Source organism: Aquarana catesbeiana, linkage group LG09, assembly GCF_042186555.1.
Source record: "Aquarana catesbeiana isolate 2022-GZ linkage group LG09, ASM4218655v1, whole genome shotgun sequence".
Lineage (NCBI taxonomy): Eukaryota > Metazoa > Chordata > Amphibia > Anura > Ranidae > Aquarana > Aquarana catesbeiana.
In genome coordinates, this window is record NC_133332.1 from 223,835,896 (window position 1) to 223,861,044 (window position 25,149).

General features: G+C 40.0%; 1 protein-coding gene across 1 annotated transcript in view; it reads left to right on the forward strand.

Moving 5' to 3' along the window:
- Positions 1-444: 444 nt before the first annotated feature.
- The window catches only part of LOC141108323 (LIM domain transcription factor LMO4-A), a 35,891-nt gene continuing 11,186 nt past the window's right edge, over positions 445-25,149 (forward strand). The window contains exons 1-2 of the mRNA XM_073599829.1: positions 445-625; positions 10,058-10,301. Of these exons, the coding sequence (XP_073455930.1) occupies positions 10,066-10,301 (236 nt within the window). The 5' untranslated portion in view covers positions 445-625; positions 10,058-10,065. The remainder of the gene's footprint in view (positions 626-10,057; positions 10,302-25,149) is intronic.

A 25,149-nucleotide genomic window follows, 5' to 3' on the forward strand; every position in this document is an offset into this window, starting at 1 on the left:
AAAATTCTCATTAGCAATATTTAAGGCGCAATCCTTTTTAGCTCCTATACTCATAATACTAATAATGCATTCATAACAGACACCCAGGATTCTATGAATACTAATGTGCACATAGTAAAAAAAATAATATAATACCCTACAATATTACAAGTAATGATTGTGTAATAGGGAGTGTTATAGTCAGCTGGCAGTGATGGTGCTCATTCATTTCGTGTGACAATATAATTATTATTATGATAATAGAAATGATGAAGAGGAAGAGGAGGATGAAGAAAAAGAAGAAGCACAGGGTGATTGCTCTAGAAATATTACACAAGAAGCCTGATGAGGGCAGGAAAGAGGCCCTTTAACTATTTAAATGTCCATCTATCTTTCTGACACTGGCCACACCCCTCTGCAGCTGGATTGGCAGCTCGCTGGGGCTGCTGCTGATGTCACAGGCTGGTTATATAGACAGAGGAATAGCAGGCAGCTGCACTCAGTGGATGTTCCCTTGTAGGAGAGAGGTCTTGTGCTGCTGGAGATTAGGAGCCTGTCTGTGTGCTTGGACTCTTGTCAGTGCAAAAAGCCTGTGGATCTAGTGGATCTTACTGACACTTTGTGAAAGATCAGGATCAGCTCCCAGGTAAAGGTCATCCAGCATTACTGCAATAGCTGTGTGCATTCAGCCAAGACACTTTTCACTTTTTTTTTTTTTTAATGAAATATTCAAGAGTTGCTCTGCTGACTTTGTATGCTTACACACTAGATCTGTATAGGGACTGCATTACAATGTGCTTGTGTTTATTGTGTGTATGGTTGTGTATACTGCTAATGGAAAGTATGGGGTGACAACATAAAATACATAAAGTTGTCAGGTCATGTTTACTCTATATTTAGACCTAGATGGTATGTGTGTGCGTGTGTGTGTATATATATATATATATATATATATATATATATATGGCTTTAAAAAAAAAAAAAGTTTGTGTGTGTATGTATATATTTATATAAAATTATTATTATTATTTATATGGATAGATAGATAGATAGAGATATATATCTTTTTTTTTTTTTTTTTTTTTTTTTTATAGCGTTGCATACGTAACTGTGAAAATAAAATAGACTTGTAAATGCGAATTGTGGTGCCGGTCGGGGGCTTCCCCTTGTCTTTGCACTCACAAAATTCATTTAAGGGTTTTGTCCTAACTTTGTCATAGAGCCCCCCCCAAAGCCTAGACGGAGCAGGGTGTGAATGCAGGCTGATGGTTCCAATAGATATGGAGATGCATGTTGTATTGTTAGTAAATTGCACTCTGCTTTCGATCAAAGGATCAGTAGTAAACACTTAAGTCAGTGTAATGATGCATGTTGTATTGTTAGTAAATTCCATTCTGTTTTCTAGCAAAGAATCCGTAAAACAGTAAATACTTTATTAGTATCAGTGTAAAGAAAAGGAGCGATGTCTAAAAATATAGTGATCGATTTTTTTTTTTTTTTTTATATTGTCTTGTCTAATGAGAATTGAAATTTGGTTGAATTTGGTTAGCACTCAGCTTGGCTCATGACACTACCTGATTAAATATGCTTCTTGGGTTGGCTAGTGTTGGGCATAGGTTTCTATTGGAAGTGATGGGGTAGTGAAACATGCGCTTGACCAGTGGTGCCCTTAGCCTTTTTTTCTTAAGAAAAGAAATGTTTGGCGCTCACTTACAAAAGATGCTCCAAAATGTCTGAAAACAAAATTGATCGCCATGCGCAGTCCAGCGGTTGTCTGATGGCTGCCATTGGTGTGTGAATCTCTTCCACTGGCCATTGCATATTGTTAGCAATTTTAATCAGTTTTCAGTTACAAAAATGACTGAACAGATCTAGACAACCTACCAATATATAAACTGTTGTCAGTGCATTGACTTGATCCATTCTACGGTTTCAGCTATGAAAAACTGCTTGAAAGTAGTGAAATTGCTAGACAATTGCACCCGTCTATCTAGCAAATAGTCATAGCTAGCAATAATCCTGCAGTCGGCGCATACAGTTACTATGAGCGTGCGCATGAAGCAAATAGGATTAATGTTGATTGCAATCATTTTCCAGGATGCTGAGGATTATCCAAGCAACTATTTATTTTTTACCTAGATAAATTAAAAATATTAACATGCTTTTGCTAATGGCAAGTTGCTGCGTTTGCTGGTGCGGCGATGGTGACATGAATATAAAATGTTGACGTTGATGGCTTATTATATACAGTAAAAAAAAGAAAAAGAATAAATTTAGAAACATTATGGGGTTTGTGGAAAAGCTGACACATTTTCTGGTCATCCCGACCCTTTTTCAACCAACTTGAGCGATAAAGTGGCCGCAGCGCCGACGCTGTAAACATGCTCACTGCTGTGCCTAAAGCTTGTAATTATTTTGAGAGATTGAGGGAACTGAGAGAAGAGCCTGGCTTCTCTTGCCAGAAATGGGAATCTATACATCCCTTCTTGTGTTTCACAAGCAGCTGCAACTGTTTCACGCAGGCTGAGAAACAAGGAGATAATGGGGCAATTGTACCGAAATCCCTAAGTGTTTAACTCTTGGCATGCCGGCCTTGAGTTGGCCAGTGAGAGGTGCCCAGTACTGGAAACAGAACGCAGTTTTTCTAGAAGCCAGCCATACAAAGGATGATTATGCTAAAAGGTGATCTATATCTGTACAAGACCTGGGTGCTTCAATAGGGGCAAAGAGGGGAGTTTGCCACAGGCCCCTTGGGGTAACTGCAAGGAATTCGGCATTTCAATGGTGAGTGTAACCCGGTACTCCATGAAGCTGGAGGACCCTTTGACATAAAAGCAACATAGCCTTCCAGTCTGCACTCGATGAGATTAGAAATAATCTTTATAAAAATAAAAAGTCTTATCTTTTCTGTGCTTTTTGTCCAAAAATACAGAATGCTGGATAGATCCCTATAAAGTACACTGTTTAGTGCCCAGTATAAGGCACAGTTTCTTACTAGAACCCCTTGGCAGCCAATCAGCACTGACAACCAAAAATCCAGTCTGGTTGCTGTTCTTACTTCCTTTTGTACATCACTGACTACCTTACTGAATATGCCTTTTGCTGTTGTGAGTTTGTAAATTTGCATCCCTACCTAGCTAACAAGCAATAAGCATGCATTAACCATTTTGGAGCTAATATAGAACAATTCTCAATGACCTATTAATTTTTATTTTTAATGCAGAAATAATTATAGATCTGTAGATATGTATAAGAAGGTCCCAATGGTCTTTCTAAAATACAAAGCTTTGAGGGTGATTTACTAAAACTGGAACACTCAGAATCTGGTGCAGCTGTGCATAGTAACCAATCACCTTCTAACTTTAGCTTGTTCAATTAAGCTTTGACAATACAACCTAAAAGCTGATTGGTTATTTTGCAGAGCTTCTCTGTGCACCAGTTTTAGTAAATCTCAACCCAGTATATTCTTTAGGTAATAGATGTAAGCAGAATCTTGCACCAAACTTCTGCAACATATGGCATAGAGCTGACCGCAATGCCCCATTGTATTTATTGGGTGCTGGCTATTTAATGAGGATACTGGGGCAACCTGTGTGTCTCCAGCTGTTGGGCACACAAGGCAAAACAATTTTCTCTTCTAGCAGAATGTCCCAGGTTAACCCTATATAACACATGTACAATTATTATGGTTGATTTAAACCAATAAAGGCATTTACCATGGCTTCTGGAAATTGCAGGACTTGGTAAGAAGAGCAAAGTTGTATAATAAGTCCTATACTGTATGTATAAAATATCATAGCCTACAACAGCTGTCAGGCGCACTGAGGCCCTACGGAATAGCTATTTCTCCATTTTAAGTACCTATAACCATTGGACTGATGATCAGTTGGTTGGTGAGCAGCCTGAAGTTGGCCACATGTGTTACAATCTAACTGTGTGAATTTGTATGATAGCTTTGTCAACAACTATCTAGCATTTGGTTTATAACTCGTAGGCTCTTACCTATGTCAGCTGTTTGTACAATCTTCTTTAGATTAATCATCTGATTGTAACATGTATGACCATTTCAACGGATCTTACACTGCTAGAATTTCCTCCGCAGTGCAACAATTCAAGCATAGCTTGGCCAGTCAAATATTACAGTAAAAAAAATAAAAAAATAAGTATAATATCCTCTAGCATGTTAAAATTATTTGCCTAAGATTGATCACTCCAGTTTGTCCATAAAAAAGGAATGTTCTGTTTTTTTTTTTTTTTTTTTTTTTAAATCTGCATACGTGTCATAAGACGGTCACCCAAATCAGGCTATTTATGGAGAGTACAGATGCTCTGTCATTTTTACGAGGACTTACTATCCTCTGTATATTTTTTTTTTTAATCAAAATTGGAGGTTGGTCAGTTTTTCTGGGCAGACGCAAACATACAGCTAATTTGTGCACAGTGTGTTGTGAAGCAGAGGAAGGAGAATAGGGTACTGGCCAAAAATTTCAGCCAGACCAATCAGTCTTCTAATGGCAGATATTCCAAGCGTGCTGTGCTTGGTTGTCCCCAATACTGTAGAATATGTCCAGACCGCTAATATTTTTAATGTGTGTGGGTGTGCCAACCTCTCGAGGCTAAACACTGGCCACATTTAGTATGTTTTTGTTTCCTGATATTGGGGAATGTTAATAGTAAAAAAAAAAAAAGAACATTACAGAACATGTTCTTTTAAAGAAAATTGTGCTATATACTTTCTTTTTTGCATATGCTTATATATTATAACTACATTTCTATGTTTATTTAATACTGTGTTGATAATCTAATAGTAAACTATACATTCTAAACCTAGAATAGGAATAATAAACTGTCAGGGGGCAGGTGCAGCACTCAATATTCCATTCTGGTTGAGTTATGGTACCCTCACTGTTCAGTTTTTTACAGTGCAGAATTGGGAAAATCCACTTCCTACCAAAGGTTTGAGAGCACAAATGTTTAGATGATGGTGAGACGATTATGTAGAAACACAAGATGATGAGTGTAATGCTAACTGATAAACCAACTGATTTCAAAAGTTTTGTTTGGCTAGATAGGTTGTTAGAACAATGTATGGACAGGTCTAACTATGTCCAATTGCTTGAAAATCCTAAAGAGTACCAACAACGTGTTTAGCCATAGAAGTTCAGAACGGGATAAAATATTTACTGATATAATGTAAAAAAGAAATTTTATTTGATATTGGGTCAGTTTTATTTATTTTTGGACTCCATAAAAGTGTGTTTTTTTGTTCTTTTTTTTAGTATATGTGTTTGTGTGGGTGTGTTTATTTTATTTTTATTTATATCATGGAACTTGTATAGCGCTGTCAATTTACATAGCGCTTTACATATATATTGTACATTCACATCAGTCCCTACCCTCAAGGAGCTTACAATCTAACGTCCCTAACTCACATTCATCCATACACATACTAGGGCCATTTTACACAGGAGCCAATTAACCTACCAGCATGTCTCTGGAGTCTATATATGTATGTCTGTGTGTATATAATACATTTATATAAAAAAAAATTTAAACATTTAATAGGTGAAAGAGGATACTCAGAGCACTATGGGTTTTCAGTAGCGGAGCTGCTTGCTTTGAGGCTTTGTTTGTTTAATTGAAACTTCGGAATTGTCTGATAATTCTCTTTATGTATGTGTCTTTCTTCCAGATATTCCTGCTTTCTCCCACGTCCTAAAATAAAAACGTACCCCAGGAAACGTTTTTCATTTTTTAAGGGGGCATATATTGATGTGAATGTCTATGTCAAATGTTGTAGAAGTTTTTAGTACTTTATATGCAACAAAATTAAATAAGAATTGCCAGCAATGTGAGAAAAGCAAGATAATTGTAGCTGTAGCTAATTGAAGTTGGATAACTCTTCATTTATCAGAGATAAGTGTCAAATGGGAGATTGATTTACTTCTGACTACCCAGTAGTAGATCAGGATGGAATCTACCAGAGAAAAGTGACTGGACTCCTGACCAGTTGCTTTTCTCTGGTAGATAAGGCAAACATTTGTGGGGGTGACCACAGGACATATATTGTGCATGGTAGTACAGTTGTCCAGTGTTTAGGTCACCATTTTAGAACTATGCGTACCTTAACATACAGAAAACGATTTGGGGTACACATGTCCAAGCACATATGTCCAAGGTGCATCTAACCTCTAAATTGGCATGTTATACACTACTAAAGTCTAGATCCCTAACGCCTACAAACTTTTAAATGTAATTCTTTATTGAGCCACCATTTTGAAAGATTGGAGCAAACTTTTTAAAACATTTTCTGGCATCAGTTGCTCTTAATCCCTTGCCTACTGTATCATGATGACCATCAGCCAACACATTCTGCCCTGCTGGAGCCCACTATGAAAATATTAAAGCTTACCATTAGATTATGGAAAAGGTTCGTTGACATTGCACAGGAGCAAGCATCTTGGGTAACAGGCTGTACACCATGGCTAAATTACCAAGTTATCCCATCTGGCCCAAGATTACCATGCAGGATACCAACAAATCTGTTTAATTGGCGTAAAGGAGACAATCTGAATGCCGAATGCCTTTCCTGACTCTGCAAATCTACCTTAAGCTTGGCTGTTTTAGGGGGTAATTCTGTAACATGGGTATCAGCCACTAGGAATTAGGTGATAATTAGCCCTGGATGAACTGCTGAAGGCCTGGAGAAAAGTCTTTGAATTCATGTGTACTGTATATGCTATTAGGGGAGAACAAGTTTGGCGCCACTGTGTGGCTGCCCTGGGAAGTACAATGATATTCTAGATCTAGATTCTATATTAATTTGAGCACTTTGAAATAAGGAAAATGTGATTAATTGTAATTTTTTTCATATAGCTGGGTTTTCAGTTTTATTATGTCTATATCTGTTGACATGTGTTTTCCCGTAAAACAGTCAGGCCAAAAATGCAGACTAAATCCACGTACAGAGGAAGCAAACAAATTATAGAAGTATTATTTTTTCTTTTAAAGTGAACCTGTCATAAAGAGATACAGCTACCACTGTTGACCTAATCCTGAAAATGGTTATTGCCCAGCTGCCTTACTCCAACACTTTCACCAACCTGGACCATGCATGTAGCAAGTAAAGTAAAACCTCTTCACCATTTGTGTTCAGTGTGAAACCAAAAAAGGCATTTTACAATAGAATGTTAATGAAGGCAGACTCTGTTATGTTTGTCATAACAGGCTTCCTTTACTAGTACTGCGCAATTATTTTAGCGCCATGAGGAATAGCGCAATTGTGGCACACAAATGCATCACTCATGTAAAGGATTCCTAACTAATTAGAGGACAGCATCATATGGCAATTATTTGGTCAGCAGCAATAAAGGGATGGATAATTGCCAGCTGTTCATGTTATTACTGTGCCCCTTTACAATCTACATACTTAAAGGCCCACTCCACTAAGAGCACACATCTTATTTGCAGTAATAATCATTATTTTCAGCTCCTACTGTTGAAAAAAACAATCGTTATATCTTAGTTAGACTTAGCTCGGTATTTGCTGCTTTTTGTCCACGCTGCGCTAAATTGAATGTGATTGTTCTGATTCCATTGATGTTGTCCAGTGCATGGCTTGAAGTTTGTATAGCTGAGTACCAATGCTGTATTAATTGGGGGCTACATGACACCTTATAGTTGGGACATTTCCAGATTGCTGGGCATACAGTGAGCAATCTCAGACGCTTTCCCCAGCTTTTGACGGAAAACACAATGGCCCTTTGCAGATGCGCTCATTTCCAGTTTCAAGTGACCAAATAATGAAAATTTGGGGTGGAGATTGAACCTCCTTTCAACTGGAACATTTGATTAATGTTTACCCCAACTTTTGTTTGGTCACTTAAAACTAAAAATGATTGAAGTAGTGGGGGCAGATTGCTGTGGATTGTGCGGTTCAAGTGAACCTTTTTAATTGGAAAGATATAATAGAAATCCAGTATGATATCACCCTCAGCATTTATACAGGTAAAGAAGGTTATTGGCAGTGCTACCTATGGTGACTATATGGGGAAACACTTTGCAATCTTAGGATTTCCTCTTCTGTCCTGTTGTGTCCCTAGGACAGGAAGTGGAGGGAAATCGTTCCAGAGGGACACAGACTAAAAAGAAAGCTTAAAATAGCTTTTAACCATTTCCTGCTATACAAATGTTTGGTTTCAGATATACTTAAAGGCTTTTCATTTATTTTGTTGATGGCATTTAGGACTTCTTTATCTGCCATACTTGTGGGCCTATACTCCTTGCCCCATTGGGACACAAAAAATATTGGTAGAGACATTCTCATGCTACCTTGGCACAAGAAGAATGTTGGTAGACCAAGTTTGATACTACTTTGGCACAAGAAGAATATTGATAAACTAATTTTCATACTACCTTGGCAAAAGAAGAATATTGATAAATCAATTTTCATACTACCTTGGCACAAGAAGAATATTGGTAGACTCATTCTCATGCTACCTTGGCACAAGAAGAATATTGGTAGACCAATTTTCATATTACCATGGCACAAGAAGAATATTGGTAAACCAATTTTCACACTACCTTGGCACAAGAAGAGGTTGGTAGATCCATTCTCATGCTACCTTGGCATTCAAAGAATTTTGGTAGACCAATTTTATACTACCCTGACACAAGAAGGATATTGGTAGACCCAATCTCATGCTACCTTGGCATTAGAAGAATATTAGTAGACCAATTTACATACTACCTTGGCACAAGAAGAATTTTGGTAGACCAATTTTCATACTACCTTGGCACAAGAAGAATTTTGGTAGACCAATTTTCATACTACCTTGACACAAGAAGGATATTGTTAGACCCAATCTCATGCTACCTTGTCAGTGGAAGAATATTGGTAGACCAATTTTCATACTACCTTGGCACAAGAAGAATATTGGTAGACCCATCTTCATAAATGTGGGAGACACATATACCACAAGAAACCTATACTCTATACACAGCTTCTCAGTAGAAACATGCAGGAAATCAGGCTCCCTCTGGGCCCTGTTACAGGACCAGTATTGGTCAGTGACCCTCCCCACTGCGAGATCAAGTGACCAGTGCCTCAGTATACAGTACATAGAGTGACAATACCTTTTTGCATATTCAAATATACTGCTTGTATTTTAAAATCGCGATGCACTTCATTTCCAGTATAGACTCTTTAAACTGGAGCTCCAGTCAAAAGCATATTTTTGTTTGGGATAGAGTGTGTGTGTGTGTGTGTGTGTGTGTGTGTGTGTGTGTGGGGGGGGGGGGTGTAAGAGCCTCTGTCAGGTTTTCTCTCTTTGTGTCCCTGTAGACAATTCACCATCACAGCCTCCCACTGCAAACACTGTCACCGAGAAAAGAAATTATGTAAAATCTTACCAATGAGGACACATATTCATACAGGAATAATATCCTGGCAGAGGATCCAACCCTTCTCCCTTCCAAAGTCAGGCAGATATCTTTATGTCCATTGTTCTCTATGAAATGTATATAAAAATCACCCTAAGACAAACTGTCCTTTACGTATGATGAAACAGAGGTGTTGAGCACAAAATGTTTCAGGGTGTCTGGACTGCATGATTCTCTTATTACAAGTAATGTTAGCTGGTCATTTAGTGATTCTTAACAGTCACTTATATTAAAATAGTATCCTGTTTTTTCACTTAGTTATTGTTTACCATGTAGCACCCTTGATGTCCCTTGTACACCCTAGGACGCTTTTATACAATCATGTTGCAGCCCCTTGGCAAGTTGGGAGCAGTACATAGTAATGGGTTACATGCTAGAGCTTTGCCACTCCAGGCAGTATGAGTTGCTCAAAATGGGTTGTGGGAGCCGATACAAGGGTGATTAGCTGTGCTCTCAGGGGATGTCTGTATAATAAGCTATTTTCTGGTGCTTGAGCAAAGTGCTTCTTTCAATCACTTATGCTTCCGTGTAAACTGTAACAGGAGAATTACAACTGCAGCGCAGCTCCGCCGCGCAGGCTTGGGGGAACCGCATTTAATCATGTTCACCTTTCTTTTTTTTTTATGTTCTCTTACAGAATCAGGAATGGTGAATAACCGGACATCGGAAAGCACCACGGCGGTCACCAGTAACACTTCCCCTCCCAAAGCCTGCGCCGGCTGTGGGGGGAAAATTGCCGACAGGTTCCTTCTATATTCCATGGATCGGTATTGGCACACTCGGTGCCTGAAGTGTTCCTGCTGCCAGGCTCAGCTGGGGGAAATTGGCACTTCGTGTTACACAAAAAGCGGTATGATCCTGTGCCGAAACGACTATATCCGGTGAGTGAACATGGAACAGTTTCAGAGATAACAGATCTTAATAAATCATGAGTTTGAATATGTTTCTCTCTTTGCTCTGTTGTTAAAGAAGAAATAAAGGAACCCGCTATTTATGCCAGCTTAAGCAGTCTTGATTCCCTTATGTGGTCTTCTGTTTTCTGTTGGTTTTTTAGATAGAAAGACTGAATATTGATCCTGCATTTGTAATCTGCCCCCCTTCTGGCTATCAGTCTAAAAAGACAGAGATAGTCAGAATTAGCATATGTAACATGTTATACCCTGAATATGGGTGTCACATGTTACAAAAGGTGAACTTATCCTTAATAAACCAATATTTAAAAATTCTTGCTTACCTTTTATATTTACTTTTTACTTGCTTAAAATCCTCCCTGAATTCTCCTTCTTTTTCCTTTAAAACAGGGCTAGGCAGTTATGTTTAGATACTTTAATTAACCGTGCCTGTAATAGCAGATCTCATTATCAGTTGTAAACTAGGTGTGCACACTGTCTGTTCTAACAGAGGGTTACAAATCTCAAGGCTTCAGCGGTATATTGTATGTTAATGCACTTAAAAAATCTGTATCTGCAACTGTCCTCTAGTTGCACATTGTAAGCTATTTTAAACAATTCTAAGCTGTCTATAAATTTCTATGTATAAACCTGCTCCAAGAAACACCCAGAGAGGTAAGATGTTTTTATTTATTTATTTATTTTTTTTAGAAACAATATTTAGGCATGTTGTGTAAATAGGAACATAGAACAAACATAGTTGGGGGTTTCTCAAATTTGACTGCAAAAATTTAAATATGCTTTAATTTTAGGCAGCACTTATAGATACGTTGGGCCAAACCTTTACTAATGAGAGTTATCCAAATATATTAGCGATATACAAAGGATATATTGTAATATTTTTATTTCCCTCTACAACACTCAAGTTGCAATTCTGGCTTTACTGAGAATTAAGTCACTAAAGTCAACCTGTGCATCAAATTAATTGGCAGCGTTCACTTTGGCTGAAGGACTTCCACTTACTGGCAGCGTATAATGAGCACATCTGCCCCACCTACATCCAGCAATACACCATGCCTACGTTACCAATCTGCCAACCTAAACATCGCCACAAGAGTGGGCGATGAGCTTTACAAATTACTTTGTTGGTATTTGCGTAGGTGCTGTAGGGAAGCTCTGGATACATAACTGTCTGATAAAGCTGCTAGTTTGCGTAACGCTTTTTACCGTACGTTCCCTTTAATTCAGTAAATTGTAAATATATTAGCTACCCACTGAAAATTAAAGATATAAGAAATCCCTTAACATTTTTCATTCATTATTTGGGAGCGATTCTTCATTTTATTTCCATAATAGTGTGTAACATGATATCAGTTATAAGGAAATTATAGCGTTTGTCATATTTTTTTATCACTTTCTAAAATTACTAGAATGCATTGAATCTGTACAGCCAGGCAACTAGTATTTTAGAAAGAGGTTGACAATGGTTACCTTCACATTTTTCTCACTACAGGTGTTATTTTGAACACTTTGGCATGACTGTAACGATAACTAAAATGATAAAGCCCAACTACAGCCAGAACATTTTTCATTTATTTTGGACAGACTCGTGGGCAATAAATACCTTTGTCTAGTGGTGTTTTTTTCCCCAGTCTATTACTCTTCAGAGGCGATGTCACCACAGTTTCTGTTTGACAGCAGGACAAGGAATAAGGAGAGTAGTTGTTACCGGCACAGCAATAATAATCCGATAGATCTTCTAACCCTTCCCCATCAACTTTTTTTGCTGTTTGTGTCCCCATTGGAGAGATTTCCCACCGCTTCCTGCTCCACCACAAGGGAAATTCTCCCCAGTTTGGTACAGAAGCAAAAATCAGTCTGTTGGTATAAAAAAAGTTTGGACCGTTCTGCATAGTGTGATTCCCCAGTGATGGTGGAAAAATATGTGATTTAATCACAGACCCGTAGGTCTATAGTATGTGGTTGGCAAGAACAGGGAGCATTACATAGGACAGATGCACAATTCAACCAGCTTCTGGAGAGTAGACATGTGGGGTGGGGGGTCTTGCCTTGCCATCTTAATCGATCTACCATCATTGGTCTGCAGCTTTCCCCATTTTTCGATTTTTGGATGGCTCTATTTAGCTAATTGCGAGTGCAGCTATAATGCCACGTAGCTCCAGTCTGGATATATCAAGTGGAACTCCAGCCAAACTACTAACTGCACAGTAGAAATGCAGTCTGTGAACATTTTTGACTGTTATTTAGGATATTTAATTTAGGATATTTAATTGAGTTCAGCCACTCTTGTGATTTACCCAAACTCATTCTGCACTATGTAGCTGGCGTGACAGCCATCAGTGTCCCGTACCCCTCTTACTCCTCTGGCCAACCAATAGGACTATATGTGAGTATCACCAAACTAAGGTTAGCCCTTTAATTTGCCTCAACACCTCAAGCTCCCAGTGCCTGAAAGATTGAGCAATATAAGTTTGCTATACATTAAAACCTGATTGGCTAATGCCCTGTACACACGGTCGGACTTTGTTCGGACATTCCGACAATAAAATCCTAGGATTTTTTCCGACGGATGTTGGCTCAAACTTGTCTTGCATACACACGGTCACACAAAGTTGTCGGAAAATCCAATCGTTCTAAACGTGGTGACGTAAAACACGTACGTCGGGACTTTAAACGGGGCAGTGGCCAATAGCTTTCATCTCTTTATTTATTCTGAGCATGCGTGGCACTTTGTCCGTCGGATTTGTGTACACACGATCGGAATTTCCGACAACGGATTTTGTTGTTGGAAAATTTTATATCCTGCTCTCAAACTTTGTGTGTCAGAAAATCCGATGGAAAATGTGTGATGGAGCCTACACACAGTCGGAATTTCCGACAACAAGGTCCTATCACACATTTTCCGTCGGAAAATCCGACTGTGTGTATGGGGCATTACAGTTCAGACACGCCCATTCTGGTGTGCGTGAGATTACAGAAAGCTATTTCAATGTGGACTAAAGTTTTATTGGCCTGGAGTTCTGCTTTAAGTTCCACATTTTCATCCCACAGGCAAGCTGGAACTTATTCTACAGCAGCTGCGGTGTTGCTCAACTTTTATATGGCCTTTAAACCCCGGGCAGAATATAATTACAAATCTATTTTCAGATCAATCTGTGGATTTCATGTGGAACTAATGAGCAACCACATAATTTACTCCAAGCTAAAAAGTACCAGTTGTGACTGACTGTATTCTTCAGCCAGCTGGGATATAGCTATAGATAGATGGATATAGAAGCCCTGGACATCTATAGTGTCTATGGTACTAGGAGCTCTGTACTGCAAATACGGCACATGCTGATCCTGGCACTAATACCCATAAGACTTTCCCTGTCTATTACCTTTCCTGCACTCAGCCTTCAGCCCTCAAGCAAACTTTGGGTGTGACAACCAATAATATTTACTCTTGTGTTAGAACATCCAGAACAGTGAATACTATTTATGCAAATATTGATGTAACTTTTCCCATATGCATAGATAACTAGAGATATTTGTTTGAATATCTAATGATAGGAAGGGCAGCTTTCTGGATCAACCATTGTAAGCTGAAGAACGCTTATGAGGAACTGCTTGTGTTGTCCAATGGTGGGAATACTGGACAGAAAGTTGGGTGTAAATCAATTTCTACCTTGCCACTTTCTTAGAATACACTGATCTTGCCTCACATGGGAAAGCACGTAGAGGGTGAATATATTATTAAGGTGTAATTACAGGCATACCCCACTTTTAAGTACACAATGGGGTTTATTTACTAAAGCTGGAAAGTGCTAAATCAGGCTCATTTCTGCATAGAAACCAATCAGCTTCCAGGTTTTATTACCAAAGCTTAATTGAACAAGCTGGGGTTAGAAGCTCATTGGTTTATATGCAAAAGTGAGCCTGATTTTGCACTTTCCAGCTTTAGTAAATAAACCCCATTGTGTACTTAAAAGTGGGGTATGCCTGTATATATCAGACACCATAAGGCCACTTGGCTGACAGCCCAACTTGCCTCATTTGGTGGTTTGAGCACCCAGTATTTCTGTGCAAATACTAACTTTGTTAAAGTCTGTATTTGCATAGTCTCCTCTTGCTCCTCCCTATTATAATTACTAAATAATGTTATAATGAGTTTTGGTATGATAATGGTTAGGCATGGGATTACATTTCAAATTGAGAGTTAAGCTTATAAGTGAAAGACAGGAGTTAGCTTTAGAGGTGAGGAGAATTTCAGATTCTGGTTTTACTGATTATTCTCACTGTATACATCACACCAAAAACCTCCAGAGACTATTTGTTAAAGCAAATTTGCTGCTTTGGTTTATTCCCAGTATACAAAATCTTCAGCGCCCTCAGATTTGGTGGGAACCACAAGCTTACTGAGAATAGTCTGATAACCGTTACATTCCACCACACATGAAACAGTGGTGACCAATATATCATATTTATGTCAAAGTTCCCAGGCATACATTGGGAAAAAATGGCAATAGATGTGAATACGATTGTTATAATAAGCCACCATTTCCATGGTGTGGACTGTAGTAAACAAAGGAACAACTTGAAGAGCCAGCCCACCTATGAAAGACACCTGACTCCTGAAACCGTTTTGCAGTTGCATGCGTTGTGTCCTCTAAACCACCTGTGACCACCAGGTGGACAAGAATGGGCAAGCTGGGCAAACTGTATGGAGAAGTATTATTATTATACAGGATTTATATAGTTTGGGCAGAAGCTGCTGTAGCACCCTGGTGCAGTGGGGATATTTACTAAAACTGGAGTGTGAAAAAACTGATGCAGCTTTGCATTGTATAGTTAACCAATCAGCTTTTAGGTTTTGAAATAAATATGGGTAACTTCTGCTCTACTATGTGTATTATAGTGTGAACACGTGTAAAAGTGAAGGAGGTGCTGCCCAACACAGAATGTGTTCCCACATAGATAAACAAGATAACAAAAATATTGTAAAGCGCTACCTCACTTCTCCCTGTTGGGTTCCAAATGGTGAATAAATTAATCAGTGTAAGCCAATAACCAATCTACACTATCCCATAAAAAATCACGGTTTGCTATACAAAATGAATAAACATAAGTCCATAAATTAATAGCAGTTGATGAGCTTGATATGGTGATTCATCAATTCCAATCAATATGTGCTCTCTTCTTAGTGCAAGTGTCTAGGTTTCGAATAGTGACAATTTAAATAATAATTAAGGCTGTGCACACTACAGTGCCCTCCACCGATCACCATATCACCTCCCACAATCGGGTCCAACGGTGCCTTCACCTTAGGAATATATATCCAGCAATCTTCCGTTCCTTTGTATAAGGGCTCGAAATCTCCTAAAGCATTTGTTAACCCAAAAAATAAAAATATACAGATCCTGGTCCCTTAAAGCAGATTACACAGCACAGTGCTTGCCCCACTCTAAACTGTAAAAAAAAAACCCCTGAACCTGGCACTTCCTGTATACTATCTCTACGCTGACCACGAAAATCAGGGCTGCTCTGCCCTGATCACCGTGGTCAGAGTATGTCCCTGCATCATACGTATCTGTCCTCTCTGCTCTCCCCCCTCACCCCCACCTTCCTGCCTGTCATCTCCCTCTGTGTCTGTCTCTGGCCCAGCCCCGCCCCCACGCCGCTATTCTTGCAAACTAAAAACCTAAAATTGTCACTGCCAGCCTATTAGAGGTTGGCATAGCATACTATGTCAGTACTTTTCAAAAAGGAGCATTCTAAATACCAAATTTCAGCTGTCTTCAGGCCGGTTATGTGACTCGCGGCTGCTTTACAGCTACGATACAGAGCTTCTGCGCAGGAGACTAGCAGCCATGTGATCTCCCCGGCTGACGTCAGAAGGAGATCATGGCCTCTCCTGCAGAAGCAATCTATCGGAGCTGTAAAGCGGCCGTGAGTAATGTGACCGGCCTGAAGACAGCTCAAATTAGGGATTTAGAACACTTGCTTTGAAAACTACTGACAGAGTGTGCTATGCCAGCCTCTAATAGAGAGGCTGGCATGGTCTTATATAGATGGGTTAACAAACCCTTTAAATTTTTATTGTCAAGGCTTAATTGAAAAAGCTGACGTTAGAAGCTGATTGGCTACCATGTACAACTGCACCAGATTTTGCACTCTCCAGTTTAGTTTTAGGAAATCTCTGCCAGTGACACCAGTTGACGGGGAGGCTTTCATTACTATGGACCATTTTGGTTATCATTCTACATTCATTGCTTTCCCTTGTTTATGTTCTATTACACTCCAGGCATCCAATTTTCGACTCCATCACATATTTGTGTTTGGCTTATTCCTGCTGCCTCCTTTTCATGCATGTTCCTGCATTTCACAAGACACAGACTAACAAAAAAATAAAAAAAATTGTTGCTTTCATTGGAACTGGTCTGTGAAAGGTCATGGTGAGAAAATGTGGTGAAAATGTGTTTAAAATGTCATGAGTACAAAACTGACAAATGACTTTAAATGCCTTGGTGCGCAAAGTATACAAAATGTGTGTAAACCCCTTTCATTGAATGCGTGTTTTCTTATAACAATATATTAATTTTTTAACACATGCGAGGTGGATGATTCCTTTAATGGTGCTAGGATTCACTCTGCTGTATGTGATGTGGCACCTTCTCTGTCACTTTATTCCTTTTTTATATTACATACAAACATGTAAGGTGCTGTTTAAGGCCCGATGGGGTAAGGATCTAGGGTTCGTTGTTCATTGGCAGAAAATTGCCATTGAAAGGCTTGTTCTGTGATACCGTCACAGCACTGCTGCTCATAGTGGTGCATCCGTGCTTGTGTAATAGAATTTGTACTGTACTGCTATATTAAACTCGCACAGCTCCCACCCCCCCATAGCTGTATTAAACCCTGCAGAGTTCATTCGGAACGCTGCACTCCTAGCTTAGTCACATCAACACAAAAGGGTCTTTGGATATTAATTCTGAAACAACCGAACCCCCCCCTCCCCCCCAGCCCTTTGGCAGGTGAAGTTACTTGTTGGCGTTATTGAAACATATGGCATCAATTAAGCCGCTGTTATTTTCTATTAAGTTCAATTCCGTTCCTCACCAGGAGGGCTCGAAAAACCTCCAAAATTACCATCGCCTCCTCTCCCTGAAGCTAGCTGTATTAACCCTTTGTGTGCATGGCTGGGCATCAAATCTTCCCTTCCTGTCAAGTTCTGACTCCACATCGTAGAACTCTGCAGAGAAGCTTCAGAAAACCTAAAGGGCAGCTCTACCTCAGAGGCTTTCAGTCCCTGTGCTTCTTTCAGACTTTCTGATGGCAATGGATACTTCACTTACACCCTTGTGGATCAGCTCTTTGAAGCGGCTGTGAGGATACTTCCTCCTGGAGCATCATGGTAATTTTCCAGCACTGCCTAACCCTTATTTCTTTAACCCATTTTTTTCCCCCGCATGATTTCCAAGACCAGACCACTCCACTTTGGAAAAAATTGGAAAACTTTAAGAAAAAGTGGCCTTGCAGATGATTCATGATTTGTGTTGGATAACTGGTTGGCAGGAGTGTAAAGGTTGCTACTGGTCAGCAGTTTTTGTAGGCCTTTTTATAAAGGTGAAGGAGGAGAGTTTTTGCCAGGACATTAATACTCTGATCCACAGCTTGTAGCTGCACTTCATATGTCTAGGAGCAGTCAACCCTGCTCTTTAACCTTAAAGTAGACCTAACGTCAGATGACCACTTAAGGTCCACTGGTCCACAGGCCTGTCCCTGTTCTAAACCCCCTTACCCCCTGAAATTAATTTCTGGAACCAGTTTTGGGTTCCATCTTCGTCTCATTACCAACTGTATTCCCTCCTGCTTGTTCACCTGTCCTAAGTATAAAGTGAAGACACTAACCAAGCTGTTAAAAGTTGGAGTCTGGAGCCTGCCTCATAACAGTGTCACTGAAAATCCATCCAGTGGGTACACAGATTAAAGTGATTATAAACCCATATTTATTTTTTTAAAATAACGAACTTGTCATACTTACCCTGATCCTCCTCTTATCTGGTCCCCCGTCGACGCTCCTGGTCCCCACCACCTCCAAGTACCCATCATAACAAGCCGCTTGCTATGGGGGTATACGTGCGAGCTTGCTCCTGAGCAGTGCAGTGTATGTCGATTGACATATAGATCGCACCTCAGCCCCACCTCTACTTCACTGGCTGTGATTGACATTGGCTCCTGCTACAGTCTCTGAGCCTATGAAAAGAAAGGGAGTGGAGAGAGCTGCTGCTCATGTGCACAGTGCTGGATTAAGATCGGGCTCAGATACATATAAGGGGGGGCAGAGCGGGAGCTGCATTCCGAAGGTTTTTTACCTGAATGCAGAGAATGGATTAAGGTAAAAAACAAACATCAGCCTTTTGACACACTTATGTGTGAGAGCAGGGAGAGGTAAAGTGAAGTGATATTAAAGGCAGACTTTTTTTAAATTTAAATCACAAACATGTTATTACTTACCTGCTCTGTGCAGTCATTTTGCACAGTGCAGCCCGATCCTCCTCTTCTCGGGTTCCCCATCGCTGCTCCTTGCCCCTCCCTCCTGCTGAGCGCCCCCATAGCAAGAAGCTTGCTATGGGGACTCCCAAGCCACTACTCTGTGTGTCCATTCACATATGGGAGCACGGCTTGGACCCACCACCGCTCTCTCCTCATTGGCTCACTGGCATTGATTGCTGTTTCAGCCAATGAAGAGGAAGAGACCAGTGAGAGCCACTGCTCTGTCTGCACATCTCTGGATTGATGCTTTACAACCACTTTAAGGAGGAACTTCGGTCTTTTACTAAAAATGTAAAGTCAGCAGCTGTAGCTTTAAATAAACAGCCACTTACCACCCCCAGAATCCTAAGCTGTCCTCACTCAGGCTTCACTGGTCTTCAGGCACCACCATGTTGTATGTGGGAAGCAGACTGGGGGAGATTTACTAAAACACTAAGAATTGGTGCAGCTGTGCATGGTAGCCAATCAGCTTCTAACCTGAGCTTGTTCAAGTAAGCTTTGGCAATAAAACCTGGAGGATAATTGGTTTCTGTGCAGAGTTGCACCAGATTTTGCATTTTCTTAGCTTTAGTAAATGAGGCCCTATACACACTATACAATTTTCTGTAGATTTTTTTTTCCTTCAGATTTACCAAAACCATATAATATGAGGTCAAACCTTAAGAGTTTCAATTTGTATGTAATCAGGCAGGCCCTTGCACTACATGGTTTTGGTAAATCTAAAGGAAATCAGACAACAAAAGCTGTATAGTGTGTACGGGGTCTAACCCCCCACCATGACTTCCTGGTGTTCCACAGCCAGCTCCCTATTGTGCATGCATGACTCGTTGTGCTTTCTGAATGGTCCTGCAGTCTCCTGGGACATGTGAGGTTTACCAGGGGAATGTGGCCGGGGGGGTGAATGCAGCCATTGATTGAATGAAAATTTTCCAACTTTTCCATTCAACAGAAGTCAAGAATTAGATCAATTTTTGTCACGCAGGAAGGGCCATGGATGGATCTAAATCCATCCGGTCCTTGCTGAACCAGCCAAATTTCGATCCAACTATGGCCAACTTTCGCTTTGCATTTTCAGATGCAATAATTAGATTTTCAAGTGTGATCATTTAATTTTCCATGTTTTTTCACACCAACTCTTGGGTGGGAAATTTAGTGGTACCATGTTCATGTGTTCAAAAATGTCACCCTTATTGCGACTAAAAACAGCCGTCAATCAGAACAATCATACCCAGGTTTATCTTTTGCTCCATTGCAGGAGACCCCTAAAATCCATGAACTAACCAAGGCCTATAGTGCCAGCCTTGACAGACGCTGCTGTCCGTGGTCCTTTAGCATGACACAGACAATAAAATACTTGCGCTCATGTATACAAGTCAATCAGCTGAACTGTAATTTCTTTAAGCAGATAACAGGTGTTTTCCCTAAGATAAGGAAGGCCCTGGACATGTCTGCCCCTCTTCCCTTTTTTATGCAAACATGCACATTTGGGTAGAACAAGAATGCATATGTATGCAACTATCGCTTGGTTAAAACTGTCACTTGGAGAGCAGAGGTCTAGAATCCTATGTTAATTTGTCTTATCAAATAAAACCACAACCTGAAACGTGATATCATCAACTGGCCGCTTTGTGTATCGACAACGGTTGCCACTTGTGAGAGACTGACACTGTTGCATAACAGCGTAAGCGACAAACGTTGATCAAGCTAATTAACTTGCTTCTACTCCCGTGACGAGGCACTGGTGTGAGCGGTCTACAGATTGAGTTCCATGGACCAGCGCTGTCCTATTCTCATCCCCCCCCCTCACTTCTTCTTCTCACTGAAAGACACATTTCAATTGGAAGAAATAACAGGGCTTTCTTGTCCACCCCCCCTTCCTTCCCCGCTTAAATTACTGTTTAAATTAAGATCGAAAATTCATTACGGGGGCCTCTTTATTAGATTGGACGGCAGTTTGGCGGCTGCGCTAGGATTGTGTCAAAGAGCCAGAGAACAGGATATTAAAGGCAAACTCACATCAATTACACGCCCGATTCAGACGAGATTTTCAAGGAGACGGAGGGAAAACATTTAATAAAGGCAGAAGCTCATTTAATAGAGGACTCTTTTTTTTCTTCTCTTTCCTTAAAGTGATACGAAGGGAGGTGGAGAAAGCTGTGCAAATTTCAAGCCACTTTCTCTTGCCCGTGTTTGCTAAAGGGTGGCTTGGCTTTTCTGGTGGGGATAGTACATATATCTATATATAGATAGAGATATATATATATATTCGATATCACAAAAGAATATTTTTTTAGTGGGAAGATGTAGATGTACAAGGATAAAAGACATTCCAGAAATGAAGATGGCAGTCTGTGTGTTGCTAATGGTGGGATTACAGCGTGAGTGCAATCCATTCACCTCTAATCTATTTTTTTTTTTTTAAATGTAACGCAGTTTATGGCTATTGGGCTGATTAGGAGTTCAACAGAGACAGATCTTTGCAAGCAGGAACAAGCTTACTCAACACTATAAGGCAGGATCTTTTCGCCATTGTAAAATCCTGTAGATCACCTCCATCATTCTCCTTTTTAATGGAAAAAAAGTTAAGTAATGGCATCGCAAGCGCATTCTGCGGCGAATCTGCCCACGATTCCAAACGCCTAGGTTTGAATGGAGCCTAAGACTTTGGTTATACATTATCAGAGTTGAGGGTAACATTGCGAGGCAGGTTCCAGGAGATGGCAAGTAAGCTCTGCCTTGTGTGACCACCTGTCTCTTAACCCGGTATTAAACCCAAAAGCAAACATTTTATTATACAGATACTCCTCATTTAACGACTTACCTGTTTAATGACCACTCGGACTTAGGACCAGCTCTCCCCACCCGAACGACGCGCTATATATCATTGTATTGTACAGTACAGAATTTTCGTTTCTCTTCTGTACTTATGCAAATTAAAACAACATTATTGCTCTGGAGTTTTGTGTTTAGACCTTTTTTTCACAATACAGTACAGTGCAGTAATTAAGAATGCTTAAAATATTGATTACTTGTGGCTCCTCGTTTAACGACCAATTCGTTTAACGACTTCGTCGTTGGAACGGAACCTGGTCATTAAGTGAGTAGTACCTATATTGCAGCTTACCAATTCTTAGATATTATGGCTGCATTGGTTTTCTTTTTTTTTTAGGCTTTTTTTTTAAGTTACACAGTTACATAGTAGGTGAGGTCGAAAAAAGACACAAGTCCATCAAGTCCAACCTATGTGTGTGATTGTATGTCAGTATCACATTGTATATCCCTGTATGTTGCGGTCATTCAGGTGCTTATCTAATAGTTTCTTGAAACTATCAATGCCCCCCGCTGAGACCACCGTCTGTGGAAGGGAATTCCACATCCTTGCCCCTCTTACAGTAAAGAACCCTCTACGTAGTTTAAGGTTAAACCTCTTTTCTTCTTATTTTAATGAGTGGCCACGAGTCTTGTTAAACTCCCTTCCGCAAAAAAGTTTTATCCCTATTGTGGGATCACCAGAATGGTATTTGTATGGTATGTTCATTTGGTGATTCAGCCAGTAAATCTGTTTTTATAAAGAACAAGTTCCCTTGCAAATGTATCAGTTACAGGGATAAGACAAACCATTTACCACTAAAAGGGGAGCTTACAATGATCAGTTTTTATGTAAAACGTTTATCCCAAAAGGAAAGAAAACTGCTTATAAAGTGTGATATGGAGTTTAAATTTGTTAGTGTATTTAAATCTGCTAGTCCATCGAACACTCCCTTCCCCCCAGACCAATGCTGATGTCTGATGTGCTCCTTCATCCAGAGAGGGGACACTCTAATACAGGAGGTACGTTACTGGCCAGATCACCAGATGAAAACAGAGCGGAAAAAGCCTAAAAAAAAGAAAACTAATGCTATCTAATGATTGGTAAGCTGCAATATATTACATTTTTTGGTTTTGGGTTAAAAGTATAATTAAACACAAAACTTAGCGCGGAGAGGGATTAGAACACCTGTCAGTTTTTATTGCTGTCTATGCCCCTGTTAAGGAGATTCACCCTCTCTATTTGTCCTGTTTACCATTGTCAGTGAAAGTAAAAGAAAATCCCAAATTTTTGGTTGTCCCCAAAAACGAATAAGGGGAAATCTTCCAATTGGGACACTAGTTCTGGTGAGCCTCAAGAGATTCCCTTAATTTGCAGGGATTTGTTTTGGCTATGGGACGGGAAGTGAAGGTAAATCTCCCTAATGGGACAAAGATGGCAAAAACAAAACTTTACAGAGTTATAACCCTCCCTTACTCTATCCCAAAAAGTTTTTTGCCTGTAGTTCTACTTAATATCGTCATTTAACTCTGTTGAAAGAGAAGAATAGGGACTGCCATTGCTGACTACCTTCTGAAAATGCTATTTGCCTGATTGCTTGTCTGGTGCTTTGTCATCAAAGCATTATAGGTGGTTGGTCTAGAATATATATATATACACATACATACAGTGCCTTGAAAAAGTATTCACACCCCTTGAAATTTTCCACATTTCGTCATGTTACAACCAAAAACGTAAATGTATTTTATTGGAATTTTTACAAATAAATATCTGAAAAGTGGGGCGCGCATTTGTATTCAGCTCCCTTTACTCTGATACCCCTAACTAAAATGTAGTGGAACCAATTGCCTTCAGAAGTCACCTAATTAGTAAATAGAATCCACCTGTGTGTAATTTAATCTTAGTATAAATACAGCTGTTCTGTGAAGCCCTCAGAAGTTTGTTAGAGAACCTTAGAGAAACAAACAGAATCACCAAGGCCAAAGAGCACACCAGACAGGTCAGGGATAATGTTGTGGAGAAGTTTAAAGCAGGGTTAGGTTAGAAAAAAATATCCCAAGCTTTGAACATCATACGGAGAACTGTTCAATCCATCATCTAAAAATGGAAAGAGTATGGCACAACTGCAAACCTACCGGGACATGTCCATCCACCTAAACTGACAGGCCAGGCAAGGAGAGCATTAATCAGAGAAGCAGCCAAGAGGCCCATAGTAACTCTGGAAGAGCAGCAGAGATCCACAGCTCAGGTGGGAGAATCTGTCCACAGGACAACTATTAGTCGTGCACTCCACAAATCTGGCCTTTATGGATGAGTGGCAAGAAGAAAGTCATTGTTGATAGAAAGCCATAAGAAGTCTTATTTGCAGTTTGCGAGAGGCCATGTGGCACACAGCAAATATGTGGAAGAAGGTGCTCTGGTCAGATGAGACCAAAATGTAACTTTTTGGCCTAAAAGCAAAACGCTATGTGTGACGGAAAACTAACACTGCACATCATCCCGGAACACTCCATCCCCACCGTGAAACATGGTGGTGGCAGCATCCTAATGTGGGGGTGCTTTTCTTCAGTAGGGACAGGGAAGCTGGTCAGAGTTGATGGGAAGATAGATTAAGCCAAATACAGGGTGATCTTAGAAGAAAACCGGTTAGAGTCGACAAAAGACTTGAGACTGGGGTGGAAGTTCACCTTCCAACAGGACATGGACCCTAACCATACAGCCAGAGCTACAATGGAATGGTTTAGATCAAAGCACATTCATGTGTTATAATGGCCCAGTCAAAGTCCAGACCTAAATCCAATTGAGAATCTGTACAAGACATGAAAATTGCTTTTCACAGATGCTCTCCATCCAATATGACAGAGCTTGAGCTATTTTGTAAAGACAAATGGGCAAAAATGTCACTCTCTAGATGTGCAAAGCTGGTAGAGACATACCCAAAATGACTTGTAGCTGTAATTGCAGCGAAAAGGTGGTTCTACAAAGTATTGACTTAGGGGGCCTGAATACAAATACACTCTACACTTTTCACATATTTAATTGTAACAAATTTGGAAAACCATTTATCATTTTCTTTCCACTTCACAATTATGTGCCACTTTGTGTTGGTCTATCACATACTATCCCAATAAAATACATTTATGTTTTCGGTTGTAACATGACCAAATGTGGAAAATTTTAAGGGGTACGAATACTTTTTCAAGGCACTGTATATATGCACACTATGTTGTCAAAAGTATTGGGACACCTGCCTTTACACGCACATGAACTTTAATGGCATCCCAGTCTTTGTCCATAGGGTTCAATATTGAGTTGGCCCATCCTTTGCAGCTCTAACAGCTTCAGCTCTTCTGGGAAGGCTGTCCACAAGGTTTAGGAGTGTGTCTATGGGAAGTCCTGACCTCAACCCGATAGAACACCTTTGAGATGAATTAGAGCGTAGACTGTGATCCAGACCTTCTCGCTCAACATCAG